The following is a 21715-nucleotide window of genomic DNA, read 5'->3' as shown; positions in this document are numbered from 1 at the left end:
TCTACTCATCATTCATTGCAACAGGTACTAATGAAGCACTTGTTTAGTGTTGACAGGATCTTTTACTTTCTTTAGGCTTGAGACAAAATAGATTTTCAAACACCATCACAGCCACGCTGGGTTCGGCAATATTTTTCTCTAGTATGTGATCTCCACAGTCTGATGTTTTCAAGGACCCTACGCTTATATGTTCAAGGATTGCTCTGAAGTCCACCCTAAGGATGGAAGCCATAGGCTCCACCAAATTGCAGGCAGAAAACTGAATCCTCAGAGAGAGCAGCTCCAGGAGAGCCACTTCCTCCTCAGCAGGGCCTCTGTGCAGGGTCCCAGGCCCCTTGGCCTGACGCCGCACTGCAGCCAGGAGGGGGCCTCCAAGGGGAGAAGGGACTGTGGGAGGGCCCCTCTCACACCTGCACCCCTTTAGCACTGCTTTCCAAGAAGCAGAGCTGGTTCCTAATTTCTGGGGAGGTCCAGCTATACTGAAAATGATTTCCAGGGGCAGCGGGGAGGGGAACAAGGTGAAAAACAAGAAAGAGCCAGTTTGAAAATACTCACCTGGTTCCTGAAGTCAGCATCCTTTCCTAAAAAGTCAGGGATAGATGGTGGCCCCCGAGGCCCCCATGCTCCTCCCGGTCCCCAGAGTAGCAGCAACGTGGACCCAGGTCATGGTTTGGAAGTAGAAGCTGCTGCCAACCAAGTCAAAAGACAGAACTTGCCAGGAGGCCCCGAGAGTTACCTGCCACCTGGTGCTCACCTTGGCTCCACAGTGTAGAAGACGGAGAGTTTGTTCCCAACTCTCCCCTACCCCCAACTTTCAGGAAGACCCCGCCCCATCTGTATGTTCTCCTGCATTTATCTCCAGAACAAACTAGAAATTCCTGATCCCTTCTCTGGATCCACCAGGGTCCCCGTTCTCTTCCCCCTTCCTAAACAAGGGCCAGGAAGACCTATTGGAGGGCAGACACGCCCCAGTCATAGCTCCTGAGTGAGAGCTGAGGCAGGGTGAGGCGAAGAGGAGAAAACAGGGCCAGCAGCTTGAGCTGACGTGGACGTGCCCCCCTGCAGGGTAATCAGAGGCTGCAGACGGCAGGAGGACGCTGGCCTGTGAGGAGACAGGTGTTTCCCAGAGTGCTTCCAGCCAAGAGCAGGGTGGGGAGGTAGGGGACCGGAGGGGCTGGGAGGCCCTGAGAGGCAGTGGGCAGAGCTGCAGGGGTGCAGGGGGATGCTCTGGCCCACGTGTGCAGGTGGCAAAGCCCCGTCCTCGCACTTCTTACTTCAAGCCAGGACCTAAGTGTGAAATGACCACTCCTCATTAAAAACCACCTTCATCACTGCCAGCGGGGAAAAAATGGAGAGGAATATGGTTGGGGAAATTTATATTCTAAATAACATTCGCCTTTGATTCATGAACCCAAATCAGCCATTATCCAGTAGCAAAGCATGGAGAAAAGGATGTGAAAACCTGAAAGTGATGAAAACTAGGTTGCTGGATGTTGCAATGTGGGGGGACCATAGGGGAGGGCCATAATTCAGATTTTGCCATCCGTCAAGGCTTCATTTTCCATAGTCTGGTTCCACCAGGGTTTTCTCTGTAGCCCTGATGCTCACACTTAATCGAGCTTCTGGAGCAATGCCAAGCCTATTTCTCACTGTTTCTCTTTCACTCTTCTCTCATGTTTAGGAAGATCCCACCTGCGGCAGATAGCCCCATGCCCTCGCCAGCAGCCCACATCACCACCCCTGTTCCAGCATCCGTTTTACAGCCTTTCAGCAACCCCAGTGCTGTGTATCTTCCTTCAGCTCCCATCAGCTCGAGACTCACCTCTTCTTACATAATGACATCAGCCATGCTCTCAAATGCAGCTTTTGTGACATCGCCGGACCCGAGCGCCCTCATGTCACACACCACAGCTTTCCCTCATGTGGCCGCAACCCTCAGCATCATGGACTCAACCTTCAAGGCCCCATCTGCCGTGTCCCCGATACCAGCTGTCATACCTTCCCCATCCCACAAGCCATCCAAAACCAAAACCAGCAAATCCTCAAAAGTCAAAGACCTGTCCGCCCGTAGCGACGAGTCTCCAAGTAACAAAAAGAGGAAGCCGCAGTCTTCGACTTCCTCCTCCTCCTCCTCCTCCTCCTCATTATCCCTGCAGACATCCTTCTCGTCCCCATTGTCAGGGCCCCACAAAAAGAACTGTGTTTTGAATGCCAGTTCCGCTTTGAACTCCTATCAGGCGGCCGCTCCCTATAACAGTCTGTCCATGCACAACTCAAACAATGGGGTGAGCCCACTCAGTGCCAAACTGGAGCCTTCAGGACGGACCTCGCTGCCCAGCGGCCCCGCGGACCTAGTGAGACACGTGGGCTCGGTGGGCGGCAGCAGTGACTCCTGTCCCCTCTCTGTGCCCTCCCTTGCAGGGGACCTCTCTCTGGCCTCACACAATGCCGTGTCTTCTCTGCCCCTCTCTTTTGACAAATCAGAAGGAAAAAAGCGTAAGAACTCAAGTTCTAGTAGCAAAGCCTGTAAAATCACTAAAATGCCTGGAATGAATAGCGTTCACAGAAAGAACCCGCCCAGCCTTCTGGCACCGGTGCCTGATCCCGTTAACAGCACCTCCTCTCGGCAGGTAAGGGACCCGTCCTTCCAGGAGCCTCCCAGCACCGCCCTGGGGAGAGGGGCCGGGGGAGCTGGGGAGCAACCCTGCTTAGCCAGGTGGCCCAGACAGGTAACGCAAGCCTGAGTCCGGTCCTTGCTGCCCTGTGGGCAGTTCCACCCTCTGCTCTGAGAGTAGTTTATTTAACAAACACTTTCTACGGTGCCCACTACATGCTAGGTGCTGTTCCAAGTCCCAAACAAGTATAACCTCTTTTAATCCTCACAACAACCCAGTGCAGTGAGTGCTGTAATCACCACCTTACAGATGAGGAAACTGAGGCACAGATTCTGAGTTTCCTGCCCCGCCCTATTGTGAATCTGGAGTTCTGAGGAGGATTTCATTGAAGATGTCTGTTGCCGGGCAGTTTTATCTGATCTCTTGGCAGCCCCTTAGGAAGAACGAGAGACCCAGGCCGGTTACATGATGACCTGGGTCCCACCTAGGGGGTGGGAGCTCGTGCTTCCAGCTCCCAGGTGACTGCTGTTCTCGCTTTACCAGGCTCCCTTCTCCTAACATAACTTTCCTTCCTAAAGGGACCCTGCAGCTCACACCAACTGATGCAGAAATGTTCAAGGCCACTGTACAAAGAGGAGGGAATATTGTGAGGGGAGATGGGGGAATGTGACCTAGTCCAAGGAGAACATGTGTTTCTCTCCCTTGAGCTCTGTTCTCACCCTCAAGTCTAGTCTTCACCTTGGGCTGGAAAAGCCACTTAGGAAACCCCCCAGCTGACTCTGGTGCCATTTGGTAGAGGAGCAAGCAGAAGGGGGAGGGGCTGGCCCGGGGTTCAAGTCCAGCGGGGACTAGGGGGGACCAGCCGGGATAGCGTGCACAGACTGTAACACCAGCCCCAGGTCCACAGCCACAGACTTAAGTGGGCCTGTCCCGAAGCCTAGGCCCCTCTGGGGATGAGGACTTTGGAGAGATGAGAGGCAGTGGTTAAAAAGCTGTTTTCCTGTTTTGCGTCATCTTTATATGAGACTTGTTAACCTCACGAAGAGAACATCTTGAGGGGGATTCAAGTACAGAAAAAGCAAGTTTGGATCTCAGGGGCCAGACAAGCTGCAACCTGAGGTCCAGGTATGGGTTGTGGGGGACATAGGTCCTCTCATCAGAGCCCAGACACTCAGACATAGCTGCAGATTCCCTAGTTCCAGGGGTTCAGGGGAGGGGGCCAGCACCCACAGGGCCCCACCTGAGACTAAACCTTGGGTTCATGTCACCTCCAGGTCTCAGGATAGAGGCCAGAGCCAGGGGTTCGTAAACTTGAATGTGCACATGAATCCCTTGCAGTGGGGAGGGGTCTTGGTAAAATGCAGATTCCAGGATAGCAGGGCTAGGGTGGATCCTGAGAGTCTGCATTTCTAACAGGCAAGCCCTAAGCAGCAAGGCTATAGTGTCACCCATGTTGGATGAATTTCTAGCAGCTAACACATTCTTATGGGATGGTTTCTATTTCAAGCACTTTAGGTATATTCACCTGTTATTACCCCCATTTTACAGATGAGTAAACCGAGGTACAGGAAGGTTAAGAAATGTGCCCACAGTCACACAGAAAGTAAATAATAGGGGTGGGATTTACACCCAGGCAGTTTGGCTCTGGAGTCTGGGCTTTTAACCTCTATGCCTCTGTATTAATCAAGTGCCTCTGTATTGAGTAAATGTGGCTCTGTTGAGTCTTTGGTCTGCAGGACTATATGAAATGTTTAGTAAACATGAATTCATCAAAACCAGTGGTGAAAGGACCAGACAAGCTTCCATCAGAGAGTGCTCGTCAGGAGGGAAATCCAAAAAGCTGATGGATTTAACAGCTACCTTGGGTCTAGGCAGTATTGGTTCTTTAATGCAGGTATATCTGGATGCTTGTCACCAGGCTATTACAAAAAGGCTTTTCCAGGGTCACCACTGGTGATCTCCAGGTGTTGGGGAACAGCCTTTGGAATCTGTGTTGCTTCTGTTAGGAGACTGGAGGAGGCATGGCGTGAGTGAAGTTGAGAAATTCCAGGTAAACATGTGCTTTGGGGACCAGCTGGGGATCTATTTAATTGTGTCTGGTAGGTGTAAGGCCAGAATTTGCCACGGAGATATTTAATCATACAAAAAAAAAGACTGCGACTGTTGGGCAGATGTCTTTCTGCAAAGACGAGTTAGAATTAAGGTAGAAAACGAGCTCTTTATTGGAGCTGCCTTGGGGTACCGTGCTCCCCTGAGGACCCAGCCCACTAAGTGCCCAGGTAAATCACAGAGAAAGGGGAGGAGCCTGATCGTCACACCCACATGCCCCCAGGGCAGCCCTCCTAGGAAAGACCCCGCTCCACCTCCCGCTGGAAGGGGACGTCCAATGCCATCTTGCTTTTTTTCTTAAGAAGTATTACGGGAAAACTAACTCAGAAAAAGACACAGACATTCATTCCCAGCTGGTCCAAAGGAGTCTGGGCTGGAGACAAGATGGGTCTGGTATTGCGCTCACAGGTGAAAAAGCTGAGTTCAATGCTCCCAGGAGTGAGTCTGATGCTTAGTCCTCCTCCCTGAAACTTGCAGTCTGGGAAGCGGAATTAAGAGCTTTCCTCCTGGGGAGGGTATAGCTCAGTGGTGGAGTGCATGGCTAGCATGCACGAGGTCCTCACCAGTACCTCCATTAAAATAATAAGTAAATAGGTAAACCTAATTCCTCTGCAAAAAAAAAAAATGAGTTTCCCTCCATTCCGCTTTGCCTCTGGGATGAGAAGGGCATCATTAAGTTCCCGCACTCACTTCCTCTGCCATTTAAGATGGAAACACGAGTCCCGAGTCCCGGGCAGCGGGAGGAGCGCGCGCGCCCTACTGCGCAGGCTCCTCCGCTGGCGTCACGCTACGTCACGTGGTGGCGGCGGGTCTCTCCGCAGCTGGCGCCTGCGTCTGAGGAGGACTTCGCTGGTGTCTTTCAGGTTGGGAAAAACAGCAGCCTAGCTTTGTCACAATCCAGTCCTTCAAGCATATCCAGCCCCGGACACAGCCGACAGGTAAGTTCCTGGGGGGCAGAGGGCCCTAGGGTCGTCAGCAGGGCGGGAAGAATGCCGCGGGGTGGGGGCTGGTCAGAACCTGGTTCACATCTCGTGTCCAGTTAAGACAATGGCTACCCGGCGTGCGAAGCTCGGTCTTGTTGTAATTAGCTGTGTGCCCCTGGGCAAGTTACTGAACTTCTCTGTGCTTTAGTTTCCTCACCTGTAAGATGGGGATCATCGTGGCCCCTCCCTCATGTGGCTTTTGTGAGGATTAATTTAATTTAGTCACATAAAGCCTTTCCATAATGCCTCAGACATAGTGAACACACGTATTAGCTGTTGCTGTTACTGTTAGCAGCTGTATGATAGTAGGCAGATTCTCTGAGTCTCGGTTTCTCTGTCTGTTAAATGGCAAAATTGTTGCCTACCTCCTCAGGTTATTGTGAAAATTAAGATGCTGTTGACGAAGGGGCCTTGCTCACGGCCAGTATCAGTCAGCGCTTTCTCAAGGCCTCTGGTGAGCTGTAGCTGCCACTCAGGATGTGGTTTCATGGCGGGACTATTCAGAGTGGATTTTGGAGTTTTCCTAAACCTGAGGTGTGAGAGTCGTCAGTGTAGAAATGGTTTTGTTCAGTGGACTGCGTGCACGCCCCGGGGAGGCCAGGGAGGGTGGGGTGGGGCGGGATTGTGCGCGTTCTGCGTGGTTGGAAAACCTGCATGCGTGGCTGTGATGTTATCTTAGAAGTGCCATAGGTTTCGTAGATACCCAGTTGCAGTGTGTCTGCACTTTGGCCTTTGAAGTTTCTCCACAAATTTTGGGTGGAGTTGGGGTGAAGGTTATAGGAGACAGCTTGTCAGGGAGTGTGTCTTCATTTGAGTCCTTGTGGCTGGTTTGGGCCTGAGCACCTGCAGCCCATCCTCTGTGCTAGGGATGGACGTGGGGCTCCGTCAGTCTACCTGTTGAAGGCAGGCCTCCTGCAGGGCTGCCGGGCGCTCTGGGAAACGGCACCTTGACCCTTACCAGGCACTTACCTGTGCGATCGCCGACTCTGGGAACGCCTGCTGGGTACCTATATCGCTGGCGGTCAGCCTGAGCGAATGTAATAATAATACCGACACCTGCCAGTCCTTGAGCCCTTTCTCCGCAGGCTTGTGCTCCGTCCCTCACATGCGTTACACACATTTAAACCTCTTAACAATCTGGTGGGTGGGTGGGGACAAAATGATTATCCTCCTTTTATAGATGAAGATGGAGGAACTTGGAGCCAAACCTCTAACTCCAAAGCCTCTGTACTTCACCCAGCACTGTACTTCTTCCTTATTCTCCGTGCCGTTTGCAGGTTAGGTAGGAAAAGGTGAACTAAGAGAGGAAAAAAATGAAGACATGAATTATCCCGGTTCTCTCCCCTGGAGAGGAGCCCTGTGAATCTACCGGATTTGTCCCTGCAATTTTTCCTCTACAGCTAGGATCTCTGTGGCTCCTTTCCATTTACAACCGTCACCCCACTTGCTCATCCCAGCTGTCTTTTGCCAACTTGCAGGAGCTGGGGTGGCAGCCTTTTTATTATAGAGGAGGAAACTGAGGGTTCCCTCTTTAATTCTCATGGGCAGTCCCAAATGTATGTTTTTGAAACAAGCTTTTCTTTTCTTTTCTTTCCTAGAAGACCACAAACAGAACTGGCAGGATAAGGACTCTTCCATAACAAGACTATGAAGCCACTTCCAAACCAATGCCTGGCCCCCGGACCCCACCCCTGGAGGCTGAGGCCGGAGGAGGGAGGGGCGTGGGCAGTGGGAGAGAGTCTATTTCCTGTGCCCTGCCTGTGGCTCTGGCCTTTCTTCTTTTTTTAATTGACCAATTTTTAGTTTTGAGGAAAAAGAAAAAAGGCAAAAGAACTCAAATTTGAGATTTACAGAAAACAGTACCAGTGTTTTGTTTCCGTTCTTTCATTTGCCACGTGTATACCTTCCTCGGAGTTTGGGGTCATTCCTCTAGCTTCTGATGCTGCTACTGCATCATCTTGCTCCCGCCCCGAGAGCAGACACTGCAGAATGTCAGTTCCTGGTTGGCGTCCTCTGAAACTCTTGAACTTGAGCACTGGCGGTGCTGCTTTCCTCGTTCTCTCCCACCCATCCCTTCCATCACCTCCTACCTGCCACTCTCTGGGTCCCCACAGGCCATCAGAGGAGCGGGCTCTCCCAAGCTCCCCTCTGGACGGCATGCTGGGGGAGAAGGGTCTTTGCTGGGAAGCAGCCCGTGTTTGGGGAGAGCTGGAGAGTGGGCTGAGTGCCTTCCTCAGGTTCCTAGGGCACTTCAGCACAGTGGGAGCCAGATGCTGTGGGCAGAGTTGAGAACAGCGGCCATTTAATGATGGGGCTCATGCAGGACCGCAGTCCAGCTGTGCATCTCGGGTTAGGGGAGGGGCGGGAACGGGCCTAGGACGTGGCGGGAAGAAGGGCGTGGGGGTGGGAGAAAATATCCTCAAAAGATGATGGGAACTGGGCCACTGTGATCATCTGAGCTTGGAATTCACGCTGCAAAATCCCTTCCAGGGCACCGGGTTCGAGGGCCGAAACCTGGGCGAGTCCCAGGGGGAGGAGTCCCAGGGAAAAGGGCAGGAGTCCCCAGAAAGCCACTCAGGAGGAGGTACGGTGCCCACAGCTGTGGAAGTTCCCAAGCTGCCCTCCAGGGCTAGGCAAGATGAGGAAAAGCGGGGCTGAAGGCAGGGCCTGCGGGAAAGCTGCCCTGGAGGGTTAATTGCCAAACTGCCAAACCCCCAATGAGAAGGAATACTAACGTTGCCCACCCATCTCCGTGGCCTGGGCTACAGGGCCCCGTGGACTCTGCACACCCATGGGTCAGCTCCAGGCAGGTTATGAGGAGCTCCCACGCAGACACCGCCACCCCAGGAAGGAGTGGTCAGGCCACTGTTCATGGAGAAGAGCTGGGAGGGAGAAGCTGGAGGCCTGCAGCTGTAAAATTGTCATACTGGGGTTTTGAAAGAACTGCAATATCCTGAGCTCTAGTTGGGAATCATAATCAGGAGATGAATTCACCATATATAATAGGTATTCTGTGCTGTGAATCGTGTAACTTTGCATACGATATAATGGCAGAGAATCTGAGGAGGTTTTGCTTCAGCCCTAAGTCAGAAATGAATACCTATTTTGCAGCTGGACATAAACCCTCATCTCCACCCTGAAGTTTTCCTTTTCTTTCCCATTCCCCACCCCTACCCCAAAACCCAAACCCAAAGATCAGACTACTGTTCAGTTTCACCACGTGATTGGATTTTGCGAAGACGGGAGGCAAATGGAGTGATTTGCATCAATGGAGTTGCACTGACAGTGTTTCTTAATAGGATTACTAAAATTTTTAATATAAAATGATTTTTTAAAAATCAGGAGTTGATATTAGGTACTAGGACATTAGTTCAGATGATTTCATTTTTATTTCTACAGTGTTAAAAGTGCACTTATATGCTGGTTTATTTCCATCTTGGGAAAAAGAGACTGCAAATTGAAGGGAAGATTGTTACTTTTTTCTTTTAAAAAAAAGGTTAAGGCAGATTTTAAGACTTATAAATGTTTAAGAAATTATAAACAAGGTTAGACCCTTTGAAAAAAGTTTAGAAGATATTCTTAAAGTAAATTTTTATAGTGTTAATTTTGTAATAATTTATGTTTTACTATATTACAGAGCTAACTGACCAGAATAGTTTCAGAAACAATATGAAACTTAGGAAAGTTGAAGCAATGTTTATATTTTTAAAATGTTCTTTGAATTATGTTTTTATTGTACATTTCTCCAGACTGAAAAGTATGTACATATCTTTGTTATTTTTGCACAATTTTTGTCTCGTTCGGTTTTAGAAGTCTTTTTTTTTTTAATAACTTATTTTGAGTTGTAATACTTGCAGGAGTAAAAACAAACAAAATCTCAGCAACAGAATAACCCTCTGATTTATAAACTCTTAACTCAAAGAGGGAAAACAAAGGTTGAGAGATTAAGTGGCTGCTTCTGAGAAATAATGTCTCGACAGGGACTAAAGGAGCAATTCAGTGGATTTTAAACATTTTAGCTCTCTACATCTTGAATTGCAAGCTGGAATAAAGAGGCTCCCCACCGAATGCTGCTTACTTGGTGAAAGACTGGCTCTGACCAAGGTGAGGACATTTCTGGAAAACTGAGCAAAAAGGGAAAACCCACGGTGTTTCTTCCTTCACGATCAACTACAGGTTTACTTTATAATGATGTATTCAAAACTCACAGCTTGAAACGTGGAATGCAAATAAAAGGTTTTCTTTCGGTTTGTTTGAATGGAGTTCAACTGGACCCGGCTATAAAGCATCATTAGGGGGATATCCTTTGGGTACATGTGTTCTGCACACCCCACTCAGCCCTCTCTCCCGGCCCCTTGACTGCACACACCCCCGTCTGCCTGAAGATCTAGTGACTTGTTGTCAGCCACAGAGGCTCGAAAGCTCTGGTTGTTAAGCATCACACAATGCATAGACCTGTCAGCCATAAAAAAAAAAAAGAAAAAAGAAAAAAAAAAAGCGACCTGGATAACTTGTATGCCTTCTTTTGTATCAATGTACCAATTGTAAATAATGCTGATCAACCTTTGTAGAGAATAGTTTATACAGCATATTCTATTACTGCTGATTCTCAGTGAACTCTTGTTTTAAAAAAGGAAAAAAAAGAAATTTTCTATTTACACCCTATATTTTGTTATGCTGTCGGCCCATGGCACTTTAACAAAACTCTGTGGGTTTTACGTAGCTGGTCAGTCATGGGGTATATTAAATAACTGTTGTTGCACAGACGAGAAATTTGCACCTGCTCATTTGTCCTTTCCTACTACCGATTTTAGAACCTTTTCCAGAAGAATTTTGAAGAAAGCATGTCCAAACATTCGAAACAAATGCCACACTTGTGGAGTGGGTTTCTTTTCTACGATTCATATTTTGTAACACTAAATATTTTCCTTCTTTGTCCTGCACCTTTCTGTATTAGCACTATCAGATAGAATTCATTCCATGCCTGTGATATTGTAAGCAGAATACATGTCTAAAGTAGGTGTAAATAGTAAATTCTATGGCTTACAGTTTTAAAAAGGAAAGAACAAACATGTATCTATTGATACTGCCGTGGTTTAGCACCAGGCCTGGAGACATTCTCCAGTGATTGATTGTATTTTTTTTTTTTTTTTTTGGTAACATGGCTTTGTAAATAAAATAATTTATATGTTTGTAAAACAAAGTCTTTGGGTTTTCATGAAATGTAGATTTTTGGTTTGGGGGTTTTTAAAAAATTCTTTTAGGTGTAAGTGTTCTCTCACCAGATCAGCCTTCCTGCTAGAACTCACATTTAAGGTGTAGGAAAGAGGAGAGTGAGTTTGTTCAACAGATACTTACGGAGCCTCCTGTCCGTGGCTGCCCCTGAGCTAGGCACTCTGCTCCATGATGAGAAACAGACACAGTCTCAGCTGCTTTCTGGAAGCACCTGGTGGCGGGGAAAGTAAATAAACACTATCAAACATGTAATTACAGATTGTGGCCAATTCGATGGTAGAAAAAACTGAGTTCTGTGAGAGAAAAATAACAGGAGAAACTGATGTAAAGTGGGTGGGAGGGTGTTGCTATTAGGGAGTTCCCTCTGAAGGCAGAAAGTGCAGGGCGTATAGTCCCAGGCATAGACGGTCCACAGTGGAAAAAGTTGGGTGAGTTCTTGGAGCCAAAGGAAGAGCCACTGTGGACGGAGCAGGGGGAGAGAGATGGACAGACGGCACAGCAAGGTCACAAAAGGCTTCATAGATTGGATTTCATGCTCAGTTCAGTGGGAATCGTTTGAAGGGCTTTACGCAAGGGCCTGACATGATCTGTGAAAAGATCACCCTAGTTGCTGTGCAGAGAATCCTTTGGGAGCTTTCACAGGAGATCCGGGGAGACATGATGTTAGTGTCGTCCCAGGATGGTGACGGTAGGTATAAAGAGAAGTGAGTAGATTCAAGATACTTTTTACAGATTAAATTGACAAGATTTGCTTAGGAATAGGATGTGAGAGCAAGGGAAAGAAGGACTCACAGATTTCTAGTGGAGCAGTTGTGTTGGGTGGGTAGAGATGCTTCAGATGTGGAAAACCAGAGGAAGAACAGGGTTTGGGGGAGGGAGGCGGGTAAAAGGAATGTTTCATGATGATCAGAAGTTCTGTTTTGCACATGTATGTTTGCTCATGTGTGAGATGAGCGTGACACCCCTAAGCTGCTCTGTCAGGAAGGCATGGACTACACATGACTGAAGCTGTCAGCGGGTCCAAGTTGGAGGCATCACTTGGGAATCTTTAGTAAATAGATGACATTTAGAACCACAGGTCTGGGTGTGATTACTTGCGAGAATGTAGGGGAAGAAGAGCAGACATTTAGAGGTTAGGTAGAAGCAGAAAGCTTGCCAAGAACCTTCCGAGGAAGCATTCACAAAGAGAAGAGAGAACCCAACAGACAGTGGTTCCCTGGAAGCCAGGACCATAAGGTGCTTCAAGAAAGGAATGGTCGACTGAGTTAAATAGTCTGCAAAACACAAGACAGAGATGGTCCCATGTCTGGGGTTTTGCAATGCGGAGGTCATTGGTGGCTCTTGGTTCCTTAGGGCTGCCATAACATGTGATCACAACTTGATCGCTTTAAACAACATAAATTTATTCTCTCAGAAGTTTAAAATCAAGCAGGGCTGCACTCCCTGGAAGGCTCTAGAAGAGAATCCTTCCTTGCCTCTTCCAGTTTCCGGTGACTGCTCACAGTCTTTGGCACTCCTTGGCCTATAGATTCATCACTCCCACCTCTGCCTCCTCCTTCACGTGGTCTTCTCACCTGGGTTTCTCCTGGATCTCAAGTCTCCCATGATCTTTCTCTTCTAAGGACACCTATCGTTGGACTTAAGTCTCACTCTAAATGCTGGATGATCTCACGTGATGCTTAACAGTTACATCTTTTTCCAAATAAGTTCATACTCAACAGGTTCTTGGGGTTAAGAGTGGATGCAGAGTGACCTTTGCAAAGCAGTTGTGATGAAGTAGCAAGGGACTGAAGGAAATTTAGTTGTGTAGGCCAGTCTGAAGAAGGTAAGAAGGCACAAGGGAGCGTTTGGATTTTGTTTCTTTTTGCTAATTTTGTTTTTCATGGGAGAAGTGTCCAGGTTATGATTCATATGCTGATGGGGCGGGGACAACAGGAGAGGAAGAGGTTGAAGAAGCAGGAGTAAGGGGCGACGTCTTTAAAACAGGAAGCTTTTGAGAAGGCGAGAGAGAGGTGAACCTGAGTGCACATGAAGGTATTGGCCTTAGTAGTGGGGGAAGATTAACTGGAGCATGTTAAGAATGTTAAGAGTTTGTGCAAAAATGGATTCAAATCAGGCAGAGCCAAACTGAAAGTGGTTAGCAGCTCCACCAACAGGAGCTGGGGAGAGACTTTTTTTTAAAGAATCAACAGAATGCGGTAATCCAATCATGAGGACAGTCAAATGTGCTTACACATATTCAAGAAATCAGTCATCTAAGTTATAAATAATAAGTAGTTCATTTGTGTCATTTTTTTTTAAAGACTCCACATACAAGCAATATCATACGGTATTTTTCTCTTTCTGACTTACTTCACTTAGAATGACAATCTCCAGGTCCATCGATGTTGCTGCAAATGACATTATTTTATTCTTTTTTATGGTTGAGTAGTACTCCATTGTACACATAAACCACATCATCTTTATCCAGTCATCCACTGATGGACATTTGGGTTGTTTCTATGTCTTGGCTATTGTAAGTAGTGCTGCTGTGAACATTGGGGAGAGACTTTTATAGAGAAAAGGCCGAAGCAAAGTGAGGAAATCATTGATTGACTATAGCTTAAAGCCTAGTTGGTCATTTGGGATTGGTTGTCCCTAGCATCTTCGTTTTGTAATCTTTGGACATTTACAGGCTTAGATTTTGGTTTGCTTACATAGGCCTCTAAGGCATGAGAGCCTCTCCGTCTAATGGCCTCCTTGTTTAATTAATTTCTTACTAGTCAGTCACTTTCTCTAGGGAAATGGGGACAAAGTCAGCTTGTAGACTTGTTGCTGGGAAGATGAGGGAGTTCCCACCTGAAGGGCTCCATTTTTTCAGTGACCATGGAGCAAGCTGGGTGTGCCTGAGAGCTCAGAGGACATCTGAGAAGAGGAAAGAATTCAATGGTTACTAATGAAACTGGATTGCCTCACAGTGTTGAGAGCACATTTGAGATTCATGACCAAAGCAAGGTGATGGCATGGGGAGGACCATCTTGGCGAGTGGTTTGAGCACACCAAGGGCAGAGACAGGCCACTTGGAGCTGAGGCTCTCAAGCAAACTAAGGCAAATTTCTTGTCGTTTGGCCTCAGCCCTAAGTGTGAATATTTTTACTGTTGTGCAAAAAACAGAGGAAGCAGATTTGAAGCTTGGCACAGAGTAAGCATGTTGCAAATAAGTGTTTGTACAATTGGATATCTACAGTCACAAAGATGTCAGTGTGATGCTCCTAGCACCAAGGACGTCATTTATCCCTTGGCTCTGAGCTCTGTCACCGGCCATCTGTCCTGGTGACTTCTAACTCCATTTTGAAAGGAGCCTATACAGCCTGTGTTTTCCAAACCTAGGACTCCTTCAAAACTAGTCCTAGGTTTGGAGAATCAGTATGAAAACCGGAAGTAATCCTGAAGACCGTCTTCTGCAGGTGAGGACACTGAGACACAGGCAGGTCAAATGAGGTTCCAAGACCACACAGCTGGCTGATGGGCAAGCCTCTTCTTTCAATCTGGTGCTCCTTCCGTGGTATCTCCCTGCCTCGTGTACAAACATACTCCACCTACAGACTTTTCTTCATAAGCCACTGTGGATATTTCCATAAAGATATTTCACAATTCTCTGTGTCTCCTAGGTAGTTTACTCAGTTCTCTGGAATTTATTTTTCAATACTTCAATATTTTTCTCCTTTTCAGTTTTTCCCATTAGGCAGTATCCACTTGCCTAACGGATTATTTCTTGCTTTCTGATCTGGTTCAGGCAATTCCAGAACATCAGGTTTAATGTATCGATGTTCCTAAGCAAAGTTCCCAGGAATGTATTTAATAAGTTTATTTCCTATTCACTACATCTTCATAAGCCATTCAACTAGGAAAGTCAATGAGGAAAGTTTAAAAAAGCCAAACGCCTCAAAAACCCAATCAGTCCCATGCAAGTCTGATTCATTGCAGAATCACGCTGGAAGCCAACAGCTCAGGGGCACTGCATTTATTGTGACAATTGAAATCATGAATCTGATCTGAGGTCATTAACACTGGAAAGGTTCTCTCAATTTTAAAACATTCTGGACCTTTTCTGGGTTGCTTCTTTCCCCTTTAAGTGTTTCGGTAAATTTTTAATCAAAGCAGCAGCATCACAAAAGTGTTTCCTTCCTCAGCTGCTGTGAAAATCAGAGCTTGTGCTGTCTTTATTAGGGTTTTAATTTTCTTTCCATTCACTTCACTTCCCTCCCTGATTTCCCTGCCGGTATGATCATCAACCCCCTCCTCTGCCCTTGCCCCAAATCTCCCCCACGTTCCTGAATAATCCAGATGCAGTGTCGGGGGTTTGGCCGGGAGAGGGTAACAATCCCCACACATTATTGGAATAGAGCAAAGGCAGAACCACAGAGAAATGAAGAGAAGGGGGAGGAAAAACATGATTCTGGGGCTTTTCTTTCAGAAAGAATTAGATGCATGTTTTTGTTATGTTGCAATGTGTACAAGTCTTTTGGTTGTGTCCAGCTCCATAAACAGAGAAGGTCTGGATGCAGACTAGATGCACAGCTCTGGACCTGACTGGCTGCTGGAGGACACACCAGAGAGGGTGTCTCCTCCAGCACTCACCTTCCAGCATTTGGAGGATGTTCCCGCCAGGTCCACGCAGAGCCCAGCATTGTTCAACACTTTAATTAATTAATTGGCATTCAGGGTAACCTTGGTGAATTAAAGCCATGAATACAAACAGACGGTTTATAGAATAGATATTACCCTTGGTGGGCAAGGGAGGTTTTGGGTGCTAGAAATGTTCTGTATCTTGACCTGGGAGCTTGTTAAATGAATGTAATCGTTGGTGAAATATTTATCAGGTTGTGTACTTAAGATTCATTTATTTTACTGTGCACTTTAAATTTAAAATTTACCCACAGACACAAAAGGTAAATGGCAAACTTGGAGCAATTGTCTTAGCAGCAAAAAGAAAGTTACCAAGTAGTCTGAGGAGAATACTAATAACCCCATTTTCTCCCCGGATCCCCCAGAGGCAGTAGGTACCACAGAGGAAGGGGTGCAGCAGTGGGGTGAGGAGGGGTTTGAAATCTGACCCCTCAGGGCCCCCCACACATCCCAATGCAGCCAAGGGGTTACTCTCCCTCTGCACACCCTCCCACCAACTCCGGCAGGGAGCTAAAGGACTATTTTCTGGAATAATTGAATGAGAGAGAAGCTGAGATTCAGGATTCAAGGATACCAGGTTCAGCAGGGAAAGTTACACTGGGATGGGATAGAGGGTGGGATGAGATTCTCTCTTTTCATCATAAACTGTAGAATTTAGTTGGCTACAAAAATACATGTGTGTTTTGCTTTGATATTTTTAAAGTTTAGGTAAGCATGTTATCAGGATGCCTACATGATGATGAAATATATGGGAGCCATTAGATGATCCCACTTTTGTGTTTCCAGAGTACATGTTTGGCTCTAGGCTCACCAGCTTAAAAACACTGGATACAGGACCAGAGAAAAGCAGTGAAAGTGATCATATATAGTTGATTACTATGAATAGTTGTGGAATACACTGTCCTGGAGATGGCTAAAAATGGATTGCCTGGGATGGCTTTAAAAGCAATCCTCCTTCAGAGGGGGACTTTCCCAATGGAGACTTTATGCTGGTAAAGTTTGAAGTGGATTACCACATGGGTTACATTGACATCCTGATGCCTTCTCATTAAAAAAAAAATGTATATTTCATGTTTCTTTGGACTTCACATTTATCTGTAAGATTCCTTTAAAGGACTGTCTTATTCAAGGTTTTTTGGCCCCTAAAACAGTAGCAGGCATACAGTTGGCATGCAATAAATGTTTGTTGAGTTAAAAAGTGGAATGGTGTGCTAGTAAATGTCCAACATCCAGCTTTACAGGTGACAGGGGAAGCATTTGCTGAATTCCTTGATTTTAATACAGCCACCATGACTGATTTCAGGCTACCAGCATCGCCCCTCTGAATGCAGAGGGGACGAGAAGTGCACATTAACTCTCATGGGTCTGAGCAAGCCAGCTCCAGCGCACCATGATTTTGGCCAATGCAAAAGATGTTCTTATGACCAGTGATACTGTATCAATTCACGTTAAACTACAGGAAATAATCTAATCCATTAGTAAGTCCAACAAGGAGAATTTTGCTATTACTTAGAAATAACCAACATTCAAATCAACAGTTTTTTATTTCTTGCCACTTTTTAATTTTGTTTAAAACTTATTTCTGCTTGAAAAGGGCACTGGGGCAAAGTGGATGTCTTAGTTTCAAAAATAATATCTAAGCAATTATCTATCTTTCTTGTATAAGCAGTCCTCACGCTGTGGGCTGTGCTCCAAATATTTCATTTGGAACCTAATATATTCTTCCATTTAAATGTAATATCAAAGGTGATTAGACTGCAGGACAACCCACAAAAGCCCACAGCACCCGCAGTGCACCTGAAGCCTGATCAGTGCAGTGGTATTTATTTTGGGAAATGTATCCCTAGTTTCAGCCAGGGAAGACAGGATGATAATGCCACCTGGCCACCATCCCAGCTGTGAGAGGCCACTCCCTGCCACCCTGCCATCTGCCAACTTCCAGGAGAGTAAAGACGTCTGGCCTGCACCCCAGCAGATTCCCAGCTCTAAGCCATACCTGCACTGCTCTGACATAAAGAAAATGGCTAAAAGGACAGGGATTCCCCTGGTGGTGGTACTAGTGGTACTAGTGGTACTGGGGGTACTGGTGGTAATGGTGTAGTGGGAGGAAGAGGAGGAGGAGTGAACTAATAACATCACTGATTATGTGTTTGACATACTTTCTAATTTAATCTTTGCAATAACTTTATGAGGTAGTAAGATTATCACCTGCATTGAATTTTGCAGATGAGAAAACTAAAGTTGAGACAGGTCAAGTCATTTGGTCAAGATCACACAGCTAGTAAATGGGGAACCTCTTGGGAAAGGGTCCTTGACCCCCCATGCAAACTGTGTATATAGGAGATCATCTGAGGTCACCCTTCACACAAATTATTTAGAAGCTCAAAGAATGTTGCTGTTCATAAGTTTTGTTCTGGGCTTCCATTTCGTGGACCTAATTAAAGCTTAACACAGACCTCATCGGTGTGATGGGTGCTCAATTTAGGCTTAGTGTGTAATATGATATTTGGAAATATAGAAGTAGCCTCAAAAATGAAGCAGAACAGAAAAAAAAGAAGAGTTTATGTAAAAAAAAAAAAAACTGGTGAAATCCAAATGAGGTAATAGCATTGCACCCATGTTGATGTCCTAGATTAAGAAAGATGATGCTCTAAGTTATGTAAGACATTAGCGTCGGGAGGAGCTGCAGGAGAATATGCTTGAACTCTTTGTACTATTTTGCAACTTCTTGTGGGTCCTAACTATTTCAGATTTTTTTTTCATTTTAATGAAGTACTGTAGAAGGGGTACCAAAGCACCAGATCCGTTATCCCAGTCTTCCCCTGCTGTCCTTTGTACTGTGGCCACCCTGTTGATAGTTCCTACATTTTCATGTTTTGTAAAATGGATTTAAATTAGTGTTTATAGGTGTTTTTAGTATTTTTGCTTTTTTTCTAAGCTCATTGTAGAACGGTAAAAGGCTTCTGAGTAGAGGGGGCACTATCTCAGATAATTAAGTGTTACCATTTCACAGAATTTACAGAGTTCTTTTGAGACCTGAGTTCCACAGAACCCTGTGTACCTGTTAAATCACAGTTGCAAAGCTAAAACTGTGCCTGTGTTAGTCCCACCTAACACGAAGGCTAATACCACGTCACTACTAGACCGTGTTCTGTTTTTGTTTTTTTTTATTTCTAAAAATACAGTTCACCAATAAAACAGTGTGGTGAAAATGAAATTATCAGGTTCCAAACTATGTCTCCCTTGTGATTTGCACAAGAACGTTAAGTTCTAGTATATATACCTTCAGTTATTCTCACATTGACACACAGAACCAAGAACCTATAGTTTTTTTAAGTTGCAACACAAAATCTGAAAGGTTAACCAAAAAAATCATTCAATAGGAAACCGAGTAGGGCAGCCTATGGACATAGTTGTAGGGTCTATATTTAGTCACACTTTCCCCTTCATATTTTAACAAGGCATTTAAAATAATAATAGTGAACACTTATGTTGCTCTTAGTACATGCCTGGCACCATTTTTAAAAAGAGCTTTATGTATATTAAGTCATTCAGTTCTCAAGACACCCCATGGGATGTCCCCATTATGTCCTTGAGGAAACTGAGGCGGATAATTTAGGTGTTTTGCCCGAGACCACATAGTTATTAATGGCCTGTGGTAAAACTGGGTTTTAAAATGAGGCAGGTCTGGCTACAGAGGCTGCTGCTGGACATTCCCTCAGCACAAGCTTTCTTGGGAAAAGTGGGCTTCAGATATTTTCCCCCTTTTCTTTAACAGCAACCAAAACTCCTCACTGAGGCATCTCTAACTTGTCCTTGGTTGAAACAGAAACTGGAGAGAGGCAATTAGCCCCACTCTATCCCAGCCACTCATGCCCCCCACTTTCCCTTTTATATACCCAGCCCCAAACACACACACTAACTCTGAGCTGTAACTCCAAGTTAACAGGCAGATTGACAAGTCTAGCTAACGCCAAAGCCCCAGCTCTTTATTCTAGTGGCCCACAGGTGGAGTGACCTAAGTTGACCTGGGACGTTCCCAGTTTTACGGTTGAAAGCTTCACGGCAGTGGGCTCCCCATAGCCCTGGGCAAACCAGGACAAGATAGCAGGTCAGTACTTGCCTGGTGAGGGGGTGGGAGTGGGAAGCAGGGTTATGGAGGGGTGAGAGGAAAGAACTAGAAAGGGACACAGGGAAACTTCTGGAGGTGATAGCTATGTTCCTTATCTTTATGACAGTGATGATTTCATGGATTTTAACATACATCAAAACTTATCCAGGAGTATGCCTTAAATATGCAGTTTATTAAATGTTAATTATACTTCAAAAAAGCTATTCATATCAACCACAACAAAACTACCGATATTCAGGCCCCATCCCAAGACATTCAATTTCGGAAGGGGACTCAAGCCTCAGTATTTTAAAGGACCCTCAGCACTTTGAAAGGTAGTTCAAATGTGCAATCCTGCTTGGAAACTGGCGCGTTGACACCTGCCACCTGGAGTTACTGCCCTAAACAACTGAAAAGATTAGTAACAATAAGGAGATGGAGGACAAAGAGTCGAAGAAGGCAAAGTATGAGGATGATGATGATTAATAAAGCGCAAATGGGCTTCTTAGGCAATGGCATCGACAGAGAACAGCTGATTCCACTAGGTGGCATCTGGACACTTCTCTTCAGCATGACTTCCAGGGAACTTGGAGATTTGGACCGGAGCTGCCTGAGGTGTGTTATAGGAGGGAGCCCCGAGCAGGCAAAGGCACCAGGCTTATTAGAACAGAAGACAATCAGCAACTTGGGAAGATATCAGGAGGTCAAGAGTCACTTGAAGTTCTAGGTCATTTGAAGTTCAAAGGGCAGAGCTATTTATTCAGGAACTAACTCCTGGAGAATAAGTGAATGACGTTCTCAAGGAGACTGAGCATGGAGCAGAAACCCTGTGTCCCGGGCACCAACTATCCAGGACAGTCCTCTCTCTCTCCGTGGAGGGCTGTTCCCTACGTTTTCGACTTTGCTTTCCCAGGCCACGCCGGCCTTAGGCCAGTCAAAGGACACTATGACCAGCCCCTCTCTTTGCTGTGACTCAGGACTTCCTCTTCGCTTCCCATAGCCTTTGTCCCCTCTGCAGGGGTCCCTCTCCATTTTAGTCCCCCTGCCATTGTCTGGCCTCTGCTGTGCTGAGCCAGAATCACTTGCCTAAGTGGTCACACTTCGCTGGTCCACCCTGAAGAGTCAAGGATCCAGGCGGTCATGGTGTGTTGGGGGGCACAATTTAGGTTCTGCTGTTTGTGCTTCACTGTCCCCTCCATCAGGGAACATAAAGCAGGTTCCCAAAAGATGAATCAAAACACACTGGACGAGTAACAGCCCACATTAGCAGTTTCCAAATTCTCCCCAGAACCCATCAGGAACCAGGGGTCTGAGCAGATCCTCAGGTCCACAGGCTCTGGAAGTGAGGCACCTGCTTTATCAGCTTAGTTCTGTCACGGATACCCGGCTCCAGCGAATTCTGTCTCTAGGGTCACTCATGCTGGCAGCCATGCCTCTGTGAGAAAAGTGCAACCAAAGCAGCAGCTTAGATAACGAGACCCTGTGATTGTATGTGAATCCCGCATAGCATAGCGCTCTTTTCTCTGTTCTATGTGCAGGGATTCCATGTATGATTTCCTAAAGGTTTCTGCTGCTAGAAGGTCTGCAGAGCACTCTCCTACATCTTCCTGAAGTGTTCTCCTTACAAACCTAGGCTGTGGTGCAGAGTGGGACACAGTTTTTGTCATTTCAGAGAACAGGTTTCTGCCCTCCCCAGACTTTCCAGACAAAGAGCATTGCCTCTCCTCTTGCCTCAAGGTTGTGCCAAGCCACTAGCCACAAAGTCTCCTTCTCTACGTTTTCCAGATACTCGGAGCAAAGAATTCTCAAGGTAGGCTTGACCTCTGAAGATTTGGTCCCCAGAATGTCTCCAGCACCTTCTTCTGTTTCAGACTTAGTTCCGTCTCCTGGCACTGACTTTCTGGCTTCTCTTCCCACCCTCTATTTTTCAATTGCTTAAAAATTTTTGTTATTAAATGTTGAGTAGATTTGAAAATGTATTAAGTACATATAAG

General features: G+C 46.3%; 1 protein-coding gene across 15 annotated transcripts in view; it reads left to right on the top strand.

Annotated features, from left to right (window-relative positions):
- Positions 1–10241, top strand: part of ATXN7L1 (ataxin 7 like 1) — a 260052-nt gene extending 249811 nt beyond the window's left edge. For 13 of the 15 annotated variants that reach the window (XM_031454699.2, XM_064487683.1, XM_010984828.3 and 10 more), the window contains 3 exons: positions 1682–2630; positions 5588–5662; positions 7306–10241. In XM_031454699.2, the coding sequence (XP_031310559.2) occupies positions 1682–2630; positions 5588–5662; positions 7306–7347 (1066 nt within the window). In that variant the 3' untranslated portion in view covers positions 7348–10241. The remainder of the gene's footprint in view (positions 1–1681; positions 2631–5587; positions 5663–7305) is intronic. The other 2 variants (XM_010984824.3, XM_064487682.1) reach the window with 1 other exon arrangement.
- Positions 10242–21715: the final 11474 nt, after the last annotated feature.

This window comes from Camelus dromedarius, chromosome 7 (genome assembly GCF_036321535.1).
Source record: "Camelus dromedarius isolate mCamDro1 chromosome 7, mCamDro1.pat, whole genome shotgun sequence".
Lineage (NCBI taxonomy): Eukaryota > Metazoa > Chordata > Mammalia > Artiodactyla > Camelidae > Camelus > Camelus dromedarius.
Note: the sequence above shows the minus strand (reverse complement) of the source record. Positions and strands in the feature narration are given on the sequence as shown.